The sequence below is a fragment of the Crassostrea angulata genome, chromosome 10 (genome assembly GCF_025612915.1).
Source record: "Crassostrea angulata isolate pt1a10 chromosome 10, ASM2561291v2, whole genome shotgun sequence".
Classification (NCBI taxonomy): Eukaryota; Metazoa; Mollusca; class Bivalvia; order Ostreida; family Ostreidae; genus Magallana; species Magallana angulata.
The window spans coordinates 38751641-38765192 of NC_069120.1; the positions used below are offsets into that span (position 1 = coordinate 38751641).

Here is a 13552-nt window from a genome sequence, read left to right on the forward strand (position 1 = left end):
TTTAGATTTACCTTGCCAATTAATTAAATCGCATTATGCTCTCATACCCAATCCATTTATTGGTTAAAATTTACGATTTTTCATCGTATCATCTTAAATCTAAATATTTTTGCATTAAATTTGACAGTGTAAATGATTGATTCGTGATCTTTCTAGAATAGCTCATAAAAATGTACATGTCTTAAAATACATCAAAACCCAAGAGCTTCCGTGGTATTCGCGCCAACAGGACCCACTGGGGGCCTCAAGGTGGCCCACAGACCCCCAACCGCTTCGGGCCCCCTTTTGACGAATCCTAGATCGATCCGCTACTGTACTTTATACCGTATGCCTTTTAAATTCATGCTGTACACGTATATTATACTGGTGCTCTAAATATTACAGCAAAAATTGATAAGGGACAATCTCCTGCAAGAGCATGAAACATGCCTTAAATCGAAATCGATAACAACAGTAAGAGATTAACTGACATTAGCTCCATTAAAAGGTAAAGATCTTTTTTGTTTTATTTGCATGAATGTACATGTATGTATATACGTTGAATCCTATTCATAAACTTACTTATGGAAATAACTAATTATTTTGTACATACATCACATACGCAAGTTTTCTGTAAAACATTCGTGACCTTATTCAGATTTTTCTCTTTATTTTTTTGACAGAATTTATGCAAGATGGACTTGACTACAAGTTTTACAGAGGATTTCCTAACATGCTCAATCTGTTGTAAAGTCTACACTAAACCAGTGTGTCTGCCTTGTTATCATGTATTCTGTGAATCGTGTTTGCAGACGCTAATCAGAAAATCAATTGTTGAGGACAAAAAGCCCCTTTGTCCAATCTGTAAGAAATCGTTTAAATCAGAGTCGAAATTTGAATACGATCACGCGCTTATGAGTTTAATCGAGGAACTCTCAGTTACAGGGAATCTGCTATGTTCGTTTTGCCAGCTACGGTCAGAGCAGAAAGAGGTAGTGTCAAAATGTTTAACATGTAACGAATTGCTATGTGACGTTTGCAGTGGTTCAAGACACACCTTCACAACTTTAACAGCCAATCACAAAGTTGTTTCTTACAAAGATTTTTTGGCGGGAAAATATGAAGCGGAGAGTACAAGCATCGCATGCAATAAGCACCTCGGAATGAGCCTTGAGTTTTATTGCCGGGAATGTCGGATACCCTTCTGCAAAGAGTGCTTTTATTTTGAACACAGAGCACATGATTATGTCAATGTATCACTGGTGAAAACAGGGATAGAAAGGGAGACAGAAAAGGTACTAGAAAACTTGAGTAAAACCAGTGATGAATTAAAACAAAGAGAATTTTCTTTAGCTTCAATAGAAAACGAAATAATAGAAAATGAAAAGACAACTTTAGAGCAAGTTGCAATCACTTTCGACAACTTCCTCGACAAATTGACTTGTCATCGTCAGATTGCTGAGAATAAAATCAAACAAAACTCCAAAGAAGAAAAACAGAAAATCAGTACTTTAATTCGTCAGAACTCCCAAACCCAAAAAGAATTAAAAGGGATTGTTTCCTTTTACGAAAAACTCCTATCAAGCAAACGAGATTCTAAAATCATCTGTTTAGGACTAGATTTCAAAAAGAGTCTTAGTGTGGTCGAGACTCTTGGTAATTCAGAAGTGAATGTCTCTTTCATAGATATCAAGAAGTCTGACGAAAAAGACTTCAATGCATTTGATTTGAAAATCCTCCAATCGAATAAAATGCTTGGGACAGATGGAATGTTTATCCATTCTCACATTTGTGATGCGACAAAAAAACCATGGTCTTCGTCTGCTGTAGTGAAGGAGACGAAAGATGTAGTGCTTGCCCAGGCACCCGTTCTTTCAGAACCAGAACATCAAAACAACCACGAAATATGTATTGTTTCGAGTAAACAAGAACATCTTCTACACCCCTCAAGAAAACCTGAGAAAGTATATTCTGCTCAAATCAAAGATAATGAAGGTAGTTCTAGTACTGAACGTGGCAAAATTGGCAAAGACCTAGAACAGAAAATAAGGGCAAAAAACGTATCAGATGACAAGACTGTTCCTCGCATGCACAAAGATACATCTAAAAATTCTGCTTCGAACAGCTCAAATACACCGACTCCAGAGGAGTGGAAGCAAGCTGAACTGGATCTGATACCAGAATGTTCAGTCGCAATAGATATTTATGGGAGAGGGGAAAAGCCACAAAAAATAGTCTACACTAATGTGACATGGATAGACAGATCGACGTTTGTGGTAACTGACAATGAAAACGCAAAACTCATTGTCATAAAGTTTGCAGGGGAACACGTGGAACGGCATTTGATACCTGTAGAGGATGCTGTTACTGTTGCTAAGTTTTATGGTTATCTCGCTGTGAAGACGCAGACAGGCAAGGTAAAAATCTTGACTTACCCTGGACTTGAACAAAAACAAACGTTTGATGGAGTAAGCGCTATTGCGTCACAGTCGTCGAAGTTGATATTGGTGACAAATAGTTATATCGAGATCTTCTGTAACGGTAAAATCGAGAAAAAGTTTTCTTTTAAAGAAAGGGGAAAGGAATTCAAATTTAATCGGGTTTTCGAAGCATGCTATCTTCCAAACCAGACATTTGTAGTTACAGATGCTTGTGATCGGTGTCTGTTTTTCATCAACAGTGAAGGCAACATAAGCAACAGAGTCTTTTACGTGGAGTCTGGGTCCTATGGAGCAATTTCATGTGATAAAAACAACTTTGTCTATCTGGCTAGCTATAATGAGGACGTTGTGAATGTCTACAACACAGAGGCGACATGTGTGAGAATAATTTCTTTATGTGGAGTTTTGTTTGTAAGAAGTATAGATGTGCTTTTGGGGAATCAAATGTTGATTGCAACTCAAGACATAGTCAGACTATACCACCTCTAGTTATGAATTTGGTAATTAAAATATACATGCACTTAAAGAAGGCTAAAATGCATGTACAAGTTTACTTGGGTGGGTAGACGGTCAAGGTAAAACATGTTTGTTTTAATCTTTTCTCATGACTTTAATCGATGATCAATATTGTAGTGTGTCATATTATAAAGTGCTTTTATTCGTTTGCCCTAATACATACGTGATAGTCACAAAAATGTGCCTTACGAATGGATTCTTTATACTATGTACATATGGAAATTTAAGGAAGGTTAATTATACTAATGGATAACATATCAAAGCATTTCTGACAAATAAATGAGTTTAAGATTTTTTTTGTTTGTTTCTCTTCTCACTTTAAGCATTTGGGGTAGAATAGTAACTTATCATCGCCTTTCCAGAAATGTTATGTACTGTGCAAGAACCATTGATTAAATTCATGTATTTTGGGATTATTTATTTATTTTAATTGATAAAGTTGTAAATCAAATAATCCAATAAATCACACTGATCAGCTGTAGACCAAATCACGATATAATCAAGTTTTAATAAATTCGTTGTGATAGGAACGGCTTCCGGAATGATTAGTAATAGATATACAATGAAGCTCAGACTGACGTCATACTTCCGTATAAGTTAGAATGTATATATGATTGTGGAAGAATTGGAATGAAACATACTGATTAACGTTTACTCGGCTTAAATAGTGAAAGGAGCAACATAAAAAACTGTAAACAATATTTTTGTGTGTTTTTGGTGGTTCAGCAGGCTATGAAGGTACCGATCATATCATCCTTCATAATGGCAAAAACATTTTTATGTCGATAAAACATTTATGGATACTGTCCCTATTTTAATATTCATATCTGGCGCCATATCTTAAGATAGCATGTATGTTTATGTTAAATGCGCATGCACTATATCTTAGCGTCACTCGCCATTTTGTTTGATTCACTGAAGAAGCATTTGGAAAAATTAAGTAGCCACCACCCACCCCACCCCACCCCCTTCATCGGTCTATTTGTTACACCTTTTTACTTTTCTATGATGTATAAAACGTATCAAAATTGATCACTTTTTGTTAGCGAATGTGCGCTTTCTATTATATTTTGTAGTATTCTAAATGTTTTGATATTTTATGTGGCAGATGTGCCCCATCTTTTTACACAATTTTGTGTTACTTATATATACTTTGATATTGTATGTAATTTGTTAGTCATACCCCCGCAATCATAATTTCAAAAGGGACAAATATGAATTTAATTAAAGTAACTGAAACATATATTAAAATTACAAAGGTTTGTGTTATATTTTTAGAATTAAAAAAATATTCTAGAATTGTAAACGAAATAAAAATTTTAGTTAACAAAGAAAAAAAATCTAAATTGTCAGAACTTTCCTGTAAATAATTTATTTATATTACCTAATCAAATGGATTTTGTTGTTTTATTACAAATTAAATATTTGCGTCTATTTTGAACTGCCGGTCAATAGACTGCGATCTATTAGACCGCCGGTCAATAGAATTCGATCTATTGGACCGCCGGTCAATAGACTGCGATCTATTGGACCGGCAACGTATTTCAGAACGTGGGTATGTTGATGTTACATCCTTTCGATAGTTCTCAGGGAATGTATATTCCTTTACATAGACGCTGTTTTAGTACTTGGTGAAACCAAATTAATGTTATCAAAATGGAGTATCAAATACTAGTAATCAACAGTTTTAAAGCTTTATATAAGGTAAAAGACTATTTCAAATCTAATGGGTTGAAGACTCCCCCTTCTTTGTGTAAACTATTACTAAATTGAGATGTTGTAATGCATGCAACAGGTTTTGTGCATGTAAAAGATGAAAAAAAAAATCTGAGTATATTGCATAATGGCACGAAAACCATCTGCAATATGCAAATTGTAAACCCCGAAAACTAAATAAGGAATTAGGTAATAAAACAATTATTTAATGCTTGAACAGTCAATAGACCAGATTTTTTTCCCCTTGGTGCAGGGAACAGCTCAGTATGATCTATTGCCCTCGGCCGTTGGCCTCGGGCAATATATCATACTGAGCTGTTCCCTGCACCTCGGGAAAATATTCTGATCTATTGACTGCTCAAGCATTAAATAATTGTATAATGTCATATGTAATACATTTACAAATTTTTGTATCCAATGATATTTGTTCATTTGTGATATAGACGAGAAAACTACGTTGTGACAATAACCGCCCCCTTTGCTGTAAATAAAAATAGCCACGCAGAACCCTCTGTGGAAAACACCTTGAATATATTTCTAATCTGTGTCTTGACAGATGCAATTAGTCATTTTAAAATTTTCTCACTCTCTCCTCTGGTACATGTACATGCAACTCCACATCAGAAAATTGATCCCATATGACTATGATTTTCTTTTATGAGCTTGCATTTTGTTAACTTCGATAAACTCGCAAAACATTATCAATACATGTATTTGCATACTTTCATTATTTTTTTAATGTAAAAAAAGAGAATTTAATATTACTAACAATTTTAAAATTTCCAAAACATTTAACAATCATATCAGTGATTTTGAATGTTATAAAAATTAATGCCTTATAGGGTCACTTCATCAATTTATTTGACTGCTCAATTTAAACAGCTTATAACAAAAGAATCATTATTCAAAATAATTCATTTCTTTGTTTTCAATGATATAAATCATTGCCTTATAATGATAGAAATTTAGCCAATAATAGCGGCTATTTTACATGTTATGTATCATCAATATATCATGGCAGGGATTTTACTTGAAGAGACAGTACAGCTGAAAACACAGGTGTGAATAACTTCAGATTTACCTATTGTATAGTTAGGAAATAAGAAATAACATTTATTGTAATAGTTGAAATACATGAAAATCCCTTTCACATCTTTAATTAACGTAATTATGAGCTTCCGGAAATTCAAGGGCCGTACAAACCGGAATAATCTTATATCGTTTATTTGTACCACGTGAACTTTGATTGACAGTAATTGACACGTGCTGAAAACCACAAGATCTTCGTCCCACTACGGTCATCATGGAAAACGAGGTTAAAGCGATTCTCTAAATGAAACACATCCTTACTTACTCGATAATTTATAAATGGTTTACCAATTTAGGTTCATTTTGAAATGAATAGACATAAATATGTCAAATAACCCCTCAAGGGTCCTCATTTATAAAAATAGATTTAGGTTGTAGCAACTCCTATGATAAACACGAAAAATACATGCTTACAAAATAATAATTGTGGTTGTTTAAAAAACTTTGAACAGTTATTACCTATGAGAAGTAGAAAAGACATATTTTTATCAACAAACCTGTCCAGGAGATTCTTCGCGAGCTTTGCATGTGTTTTGTTTACAGTAAATACGCATGCGTAATAGTATAGAAGGCTGAACCCCGAACACGTTGCGATGTATTTATGTGATAGGTTATACGTAATGAAATAATTAGATTTATTGCATGGAGAACTTTGTAATTTTCTGAAAGTTTATAGGACAGTCATGAGTAGTACAAAAATACCGAACCCGATCGGAAAATTTTCTCAAGTCGGTTTTTCGATGAGATGCGCCGTACTGTCTCTTTAAGAAATAATTTTGGGAAAGAAAAAAAAATTATACTTGATATTATTGTTTATTTCGATAGAAAAAAAACGTCACAGAATGGGGTGTCCCATACCAAATATGACATATTTAAACAGTTTTGCAGACTTAAAAAATTACATCTAGATATTGTTGTTCTAGATTTTTGTTTGTCTTTTTTGGGGTATATTGAAAAATGGGATCTATGAGCAGTTTGCACAAAATATTAAAACAATCCATACACACTCATACACACATAGCAATAACTCAATTCCAACCTATTTAGCTGTTACATTTTAAGTTTAAATCTGAAGACCTGTTAGATATAGTTTTCAATTCTTTGAACTCTAAAACTTGAATGAACATGTGGCTTTGTCACTGATACATGTAGTTTTGATTGATTTGGTACACTTACATAAGGATTAACTACTTAAGTTTCAAAGAAAGATCCTCATATTTTTCTCGTCGGGTTATTTTAAATATCGATAAGCTTAAAACACATACATGTACTATATATAGTACATTATATTCCAAGAGATTTTTGGAAATATAGAGTAATAAACAAAATAGATTTTTCCAATTTTATCCCTGAACTAATATGAAGGGATGATAAAAAAAAGCTTTTCATTGGAAAAAAAATTGTACACATCTACAGAGCGAAATGTGCAACATATGTTTTTCATATGCTAAACACATGTTTAACATACGTTTCTTCACATATGTAAAACATATAAAAGAAAAACCCGTATGATTCACATACGTATTTAAACACATGTTTTACATATGTTTTACATATGTTTAACATATGTTTGTTTTTTTATTTCCATATGTTTAACATGTATTATCGTGATAAAAAAATGTCAAAATTAAAAAAAATGTTTTGCCTTTGTTTCAAATCTTAATGTAAGAGATAGGAATGCATTAAATTCCCTTTAAAAGATATTTCTTTTGACATTAATTTATAAGATCTGTTTACGGATATTTTATACTTCTATATCATAACTTCTTTTTGAAATTTATGAAATTGTATTGAAAAGATATTTCCGGACACAGAGCTGGTAATTTCGGACAGTTTTAGAAATGTATAATATAGAAAACGGAGCAAAATTCCGTAAGCAGTTACAAATAAGCCGTACTTATCGTGTAAAGTTGGTTTTCAGTGCTCAAATTAATTTAATGTTACACATGAATATTTAGTTGAAAGAGAGAGAGAGAGAACATATTAACATGAAATGGTTCGGGTTGGGGTGATGGTGTCGATTAGAGCCGATGATTCTGATATATTAATCGAATTAACAGAAATTGTAAAATATACATGGATAATCAAAAAGATAAATTAATTGGTATCCTTTACCTTGGGACCTAAAATTACGGAAGACCTTATTGTTATTGCTTTGTTACTTTTTCCCTTTTTTTTCTTACGCTTTTTTGTACAAGCGATTTCTTGAAAACGACTAGACCGATTTTCGTGGAAAGTTCAGATCTTGTAGATACTGATAAAATCCTTATAATTTTTATTTTATTTTAATGACGTCATTTTGATCGTGAGTTATTGACGTGTTAGCGATTATTAGAGGGTCTGCTTGTCCTGTTATCTCCTCCTAAACGAAAAGGAGATATTGAGTTCAAATTTTCAGGTATTGTAGACGAAAGATTGTAGATGTGTCTAAAGGCATTAATGATTGTCTGGTTTCAATGGCATCGAAGCTCGCCTGGACCCGAAAATTGAGTTTGAATTATTTTTACAAGAGCTTTCGATTGTTATCAAGAAAAAGGGGCTGGCCCGTCAAATTAGGGGCCAAAAGGCTACTAAGTCCTTCCATAGCACTTTACTAAAAATTATTTTGTAATATATTTAAGAAGCAAAAATGTTCATCTTATACATATGGAACTATACATTATAAAAAAAAATTATCATGCGTTGCGTAATTAGGGGTTTTAAGGGGCCATAAGTCCAAAACTTTGATCAAATATATCACGAAAAGAACTGATATTTTGAAAAGCAATATAGAATAAAAGATGCTTAGAATGATGTTTTAAACAATATTCAACCATAAAAGTTTCGTTACGTGGCCCCAAAAAGGAGATAAGGGGTCAGCCCCAAAAACGGTCTTTACCAATTAGCTCAAGAATGGTAACGAATTTCTAAACACTTGTTGAATAAAATATGTTTAATATCAAAAGACCTTTCATTTGATTTCAAGAATAAGGGTCTGGCTCTTCAATTTAGGGGCCATAAAGGCTCTGTAGTCTTTCTTTTGTAGCACTTTACTGAAAAATAATTTGTTATATGTTTAGGAAGCAAAAATGTTCATCTCACACATATTTAACAATAAATCATAATTATTTTATCATGCGTTCCACAATTAGGGGTTTTAAGGTACCAGAAATTCAAAACTTTGATAACATATCTCAAACAGAACAAATATTTTGAAAAGCATTATTTTGGAAAGCAATATAGATTAAACGATGCAGCGAATGTTGTTCCTAACAATATTTAACCATCAAAAGTTTGTTATACGGCCCCGATAAGGAGATAAAGGGTCAAATATCAAAGTCAAGGTCATATTACCTTCGAAAAATTGTACTGAAGACCTCCTTGTTGCTCGCAACGAGGTCGTGTCTAGTTTCTTATATATTTCTTATATATTTATGCTGATATTGGGAATCCAGGTGAACACAGGTAAATTCTACCTGTGCCCCTCTAGAGGACCCCATTATTGCCTAAAATAATTAGGTGTTTGTTTTGGCGAGTAGCCGCTCGGGAAATAAAGCCTTGAAACTGTCTGATATATATTTCATACAGAACAGTTTCGGCATATGTCCATTACATATCGCATGCCATCGATGGGTTTATTTCCCAGTAGGGCCGAGAAGTATCTGATATTTTTTTCATGCAGAAGTGTTTGAAGCATATATATCGTACTTAAAACACTGCCACTGATTTCGTTGTTGATTTACTTGAGACAGTCCGGTTTTGAGGGATATCAGTACTGTAACCACTGGTAACGTTCTGATATTAAAGCAGTGTTTTAATTAACGTAGCTTGCGGGTTTGCTGACGTCACAAGAGGGGTCGCCGTAAAGAGTTGACCGTCATAGTAAACTCATACCTTGACAAATGAGATATTTAGAAGCATAAAAGGAAATATTTCAAAAAGCTTAAATGCAGGTTATCACTGTTCATACAAACATTTATAATTATCAAGTGCTGAAAATTTAAAGATGTCACATACATTGTCAAATTTTGTTCTATAAAGTATGAATGTGCGTTGGAATTCTTCCATTTAAAATCATATTTTAGAATAGACAAGTAAATTAATTGAACGTATGCATTAACTTCGCTTTTTTTTTTTTACAATTATAACTTCCGTAATTTTTACTACCGATCAAATTTTCTAAATTCTTTTAGCTTGAGCTAATTATTTTATACGATTACAAACTTATTATGTCGGTAGTTGCCTGGCATTTTTTTTTTGCATTGATTGACACGGAGTCTCATGAAAACAAAAATAGCAATTTTCTGTATCTTTACAGCCTTACATTAATTGCATTTGTGCATTTGATAACATTCACAATAATGTATAATTAGTATTTACATGTTCTAAAATGTGTTAATCAGCTAGTCTTGTCATTAAATGCATTTCAATTTTTGGGTTTCAGACGTAAGGAAATGATGACGTCAGGCTAACGTCGTAATAAAAATATAAGGTTTTGAGAAATCTTTTAAATCTTTAAAGTTTTTTTGCCAAAAATTGGCCGAGAACACATACTGATATTTTTTTATGAATTGATTCATAATTGTCTCCTCTGTTTTTGTGTTGAGTATGATTAATTTCGTCTGAATCGTTTAAAAGTTTGGAGCATAGTTTTGTAATGCGTTTCTCGGTTAAAATGCGCATTTTACTATATATTTCATTGAAATGGCGTTGCTTGATTTTATTAATGACACTGTATTTGAAACACGATAACATTATTACCGCTCAGACGAATCTTAAATAAATTTTAGAAATAAAACTATAAAACCTATGGATCACGTGGACAAATTTTCAAGGTATAGGTTTTCTCACAAGCAGGGAAACCCGCGAGCCACCTTAAACCGATGTATAAACAGTCGTCATGCATTACTAAATTGATTGATTCTCAATGTGTACGTTTTTCTAGGGCCTTTTAAAATCCGGTTGTATTGTGCGCATATATTATTATGATACTAAAGTTCTGAATATTACCGCACGACATTGATAACGGGCAATCTGCTGCAAGGAGATATCGACTACAACAGAGAGTCCTTGGTTGACATTAGCTGCCATTATAAATAAAAGGTAGAGATATTTTTAGTTTTAGGTGCATGAGTGTATATAAATTGAATCCTATTACTATACTTACATGTAGATAAATAATTATTTCGTACATACAGTATAGTGAAGTTCCTTGCAAGAAATACAGAATCTGACTGAGATTTTCCTCCTTTTTCTCTACAGAATTTATGCAAGATGGACTTGACTACAAGTTTTACAGAGGATTTCCTCACATGCCCAATCTGTTGTGAAGTCTACACTAAACCAGTGTGTCTGCCTTGTTATCATGTATTCTGTGAATCGTGTTTGCAGACGCTAATCAGAAAATCAGTTGTTGATGACAAAAAAACCCTTTGTCCAATCTGTAAGAAAACGTTTAATTCAGAGTCGAAATTTGAATACGATCATGCACTTATGAATTTAATCGAGGAACTCTCTGTGAAAGGTAAATTACTTTGTTCGTTTTGCCAGCTACGGTCAGAGCAGAAAGAGGTAGTTTCAAAATGTTTAACTTGTAACGAATTGTTGTGTGACGTTTGCAGTAGGTCAAGACACACCTTCACAACTTTAACAGGCAATCACAAAGTTGTTTCTTACAAAGATTTTTTGGCGGGAAAATATGAATTAGAGAGTACAAACATCGTATGCAAGAGACACCCCGCAATGAACATTGAGTTTTATTGCCAGGTTTGTCGAATTCCATTCTGTAAAGATTGTTTTTATTTCGAACACAGGGGTCATGATTATGTCAATATATCACAGGTGAAAAAAGAGATAGAGAAAGAAGCAGAAGAAGTATTAGAAAATTTGAAAGAAACTAGCAATGCAATACAAAAACGACAGTCAGCTTTGGAATTAATAGAAAAAGAAATATTAGAGAATGAAAAGGCTTCTTTAAAGAAAGTCGAGGTCGCTTTCGACTACTTCCTCGAGCGATTGGTTGTTCAACGTAAGAACTCTGAGCATGAAATTAAAGAAAAAACAGAAGAAGGAAAACAGAAAATCGAGGCTTTAACTCTACAAAATTTTAAAACGACAGAGAAATTAAAAGGATTAATTTTCTTTCAGAAAAAAATACTTTGGAGTAAAAGGGATTCAAAAATTGTCTTCTTGCGACAAGATGTACGAAAAAGTTTAGGAATGGTCGAGAAGCCAAGTAGTACAGAATTATGCGTTTCTTTAACAGATTTTAAGATGGGTAATGCAAAAGAATTCAATGCATTTGATTTGAAAAAAGTCAAGGTATATAGACAGATTGGACCAGATGGGATATTGGCCGATAGGTGTAATGCCGATGGTACTAAAACTAAATTGTCTCAACGATGTGTACAGGGTGATAAAGAAGTCAGTCAGGTAAGGGAGGAAGTTCTGGTATTTGCTCAAACACCGGTCCCTTCAAAAGTCGAACTTGAACCTAACCACGAAAAACTTATGTCAACAAGAAAACATGAAAAGTCCTTTGACCAAAATACGAACGACATTGATCTTAAACTGAAGAACAGTGAGCAAGATGAATCCAAAAACAAGAATAAATTTAAAGATTGTGGAGAAAACGAAACATCTGAAAACACAAGTGGTATTGCAGACGTGGATACAGGTACTTCTATGGAGCAGAAGCAATCTGTACAGACACCTCAGCATACTGTCGTAATTGACATTTATGGTAAAGGGAAGAAGCCACCAGTAGTAAAATATACTGATGTGACGTGGATAGACCAATCGACGTATGTTGTAGCTGACGAGGAGAATGAAAATATCATAATAATCAAATTAGCTGAAAAAAATGTAGAACGGCGGTTGATACGTGTCAAAGATGCTGTTACCGTGGCAAAGTTTGATGACTATCTTGCTGTGAAAACGCTCGCTTGTCAGGTGAAAATTTTCACTTATCCTGAACTTAAACTTTCAAAGACTTGTGATGGAGTAAGCGCAATTGCAGCACATTCGTCGAACCTGATATTGGTGTCCAAAGGTTACATTGAGATACATGTATCAAATAAACTTGCAGTCGAAAAAAAGATTTCTTTTCAAGAAAAAGGAAACGCATTTAAATTCAAAAATGTTTTTGCCGCCTGCTACCTTTCAAACAAAACGTTCGCTGTTGCAGATTCTATTGATAGGTACCTGTGTTTTATTGACTCTGAAGGCAATATAAACGCCAAAGTCGGTTATACAGAATCAGGGTCTTTTGGTACAATTGCTTGTGATAAAAACAACTTGGTCTACCTAGCTAGTTTTAACAAGGATCTCGTAAAAGTCTATAACACAAATGCGACGTGTGTGAGAAGAATTTCTCTAGGCGGAGTTTTGTGTACAAGAAGTTTATCTGTGCTTTCGGATAACCAAATTTTGATTGCAACTCGAGATGTAGTTTTATTATACAACCTGTAATACATGCATGCATAAATTAATTTACAGTGTATTTACATTCACTTTAAGTATTTTCTCTTCTATCAGTTGAGAAAAACGATAAGCAGTTTGAAAGAAGTCTGGATATTATCAATATTTCCCTTAAAATTTAGATATGATTTCATTAGTCATGTATTATTATTAGAAGTAAAGAAAAATCATAATATTTTGTATTCAAAATTTAAATCAAACAAAGGGGTTTTTAATTGTAAAGGGGATTAATACAGTCTAAAATTAAAACGACTAGCCAGCCATCTATGAACAAAATGAACGACAAAACCGGCTCAGTTCATGATTTTTTTTTTGGTTCCTTCTGTCGAATATCTACTATTTCTTTGTCATTG

At 33.4% G+C, this 13552-nt stretch overlaps 2 protein-coding genes across 2 annotated transcripts; both read left to right on the top strand.

The window, feature by feature from the left end:
- The first annotated feature begins 357 nt into the window (after nt 1-357).
- LOC128167217 (E3 ubiquitin-protein ligase Midline-1-like) lies at nt 358-3214 on the top strand. Its single transcript, XM_052832797.1, has 2 exons — nt 358-487; nt 663-3214. The coding sequence occupies exon 2, from the start codon at nt 675-677 to the stop codon at nt 2907-2909; it is 2235 nt and encodes a 744-aa protein (XP_052688757.1). The 5' UTR covers nt 358-487; nt 663-674; the 3' UTR covers nt 2910-3214.
- A 7778-nt stretch (nt 3215-10992) lies between these two features.
- On the top strand, nt 10993-13486 carry LOC128168301 (protein PML-like). Its single transcript, XM_052834518.1, has one exon. It carries the CDS (start codon nt 10995-10997, stop codon nt 13188-13190), a length of 2196 nt encoding a protein of 731 aa, XP_052690478.1. The 5' UTR covers nt 10993-10994; the 3' UTR covers nt 13191-13486.
- Nucleotides 13487-13552: the final 66 nt, after the last annotated feature.

Bases quoted from the DNA above. Each gene is read 5' to 3' on its own strand.
- LOC128167217 (XM_052832797.1), top strand. From the start codon at position 675: ATGGACTTGACTACAAGTTTTACAGAGGATTTCCTAACATGCTCAATC.
- LOC128168301 (XM_052834518.1), top strand. From the start codon at position 10,995: ATGGACTTGACTACAAGTTTTACAGAGGATTTCCTCACATGCCCAATC.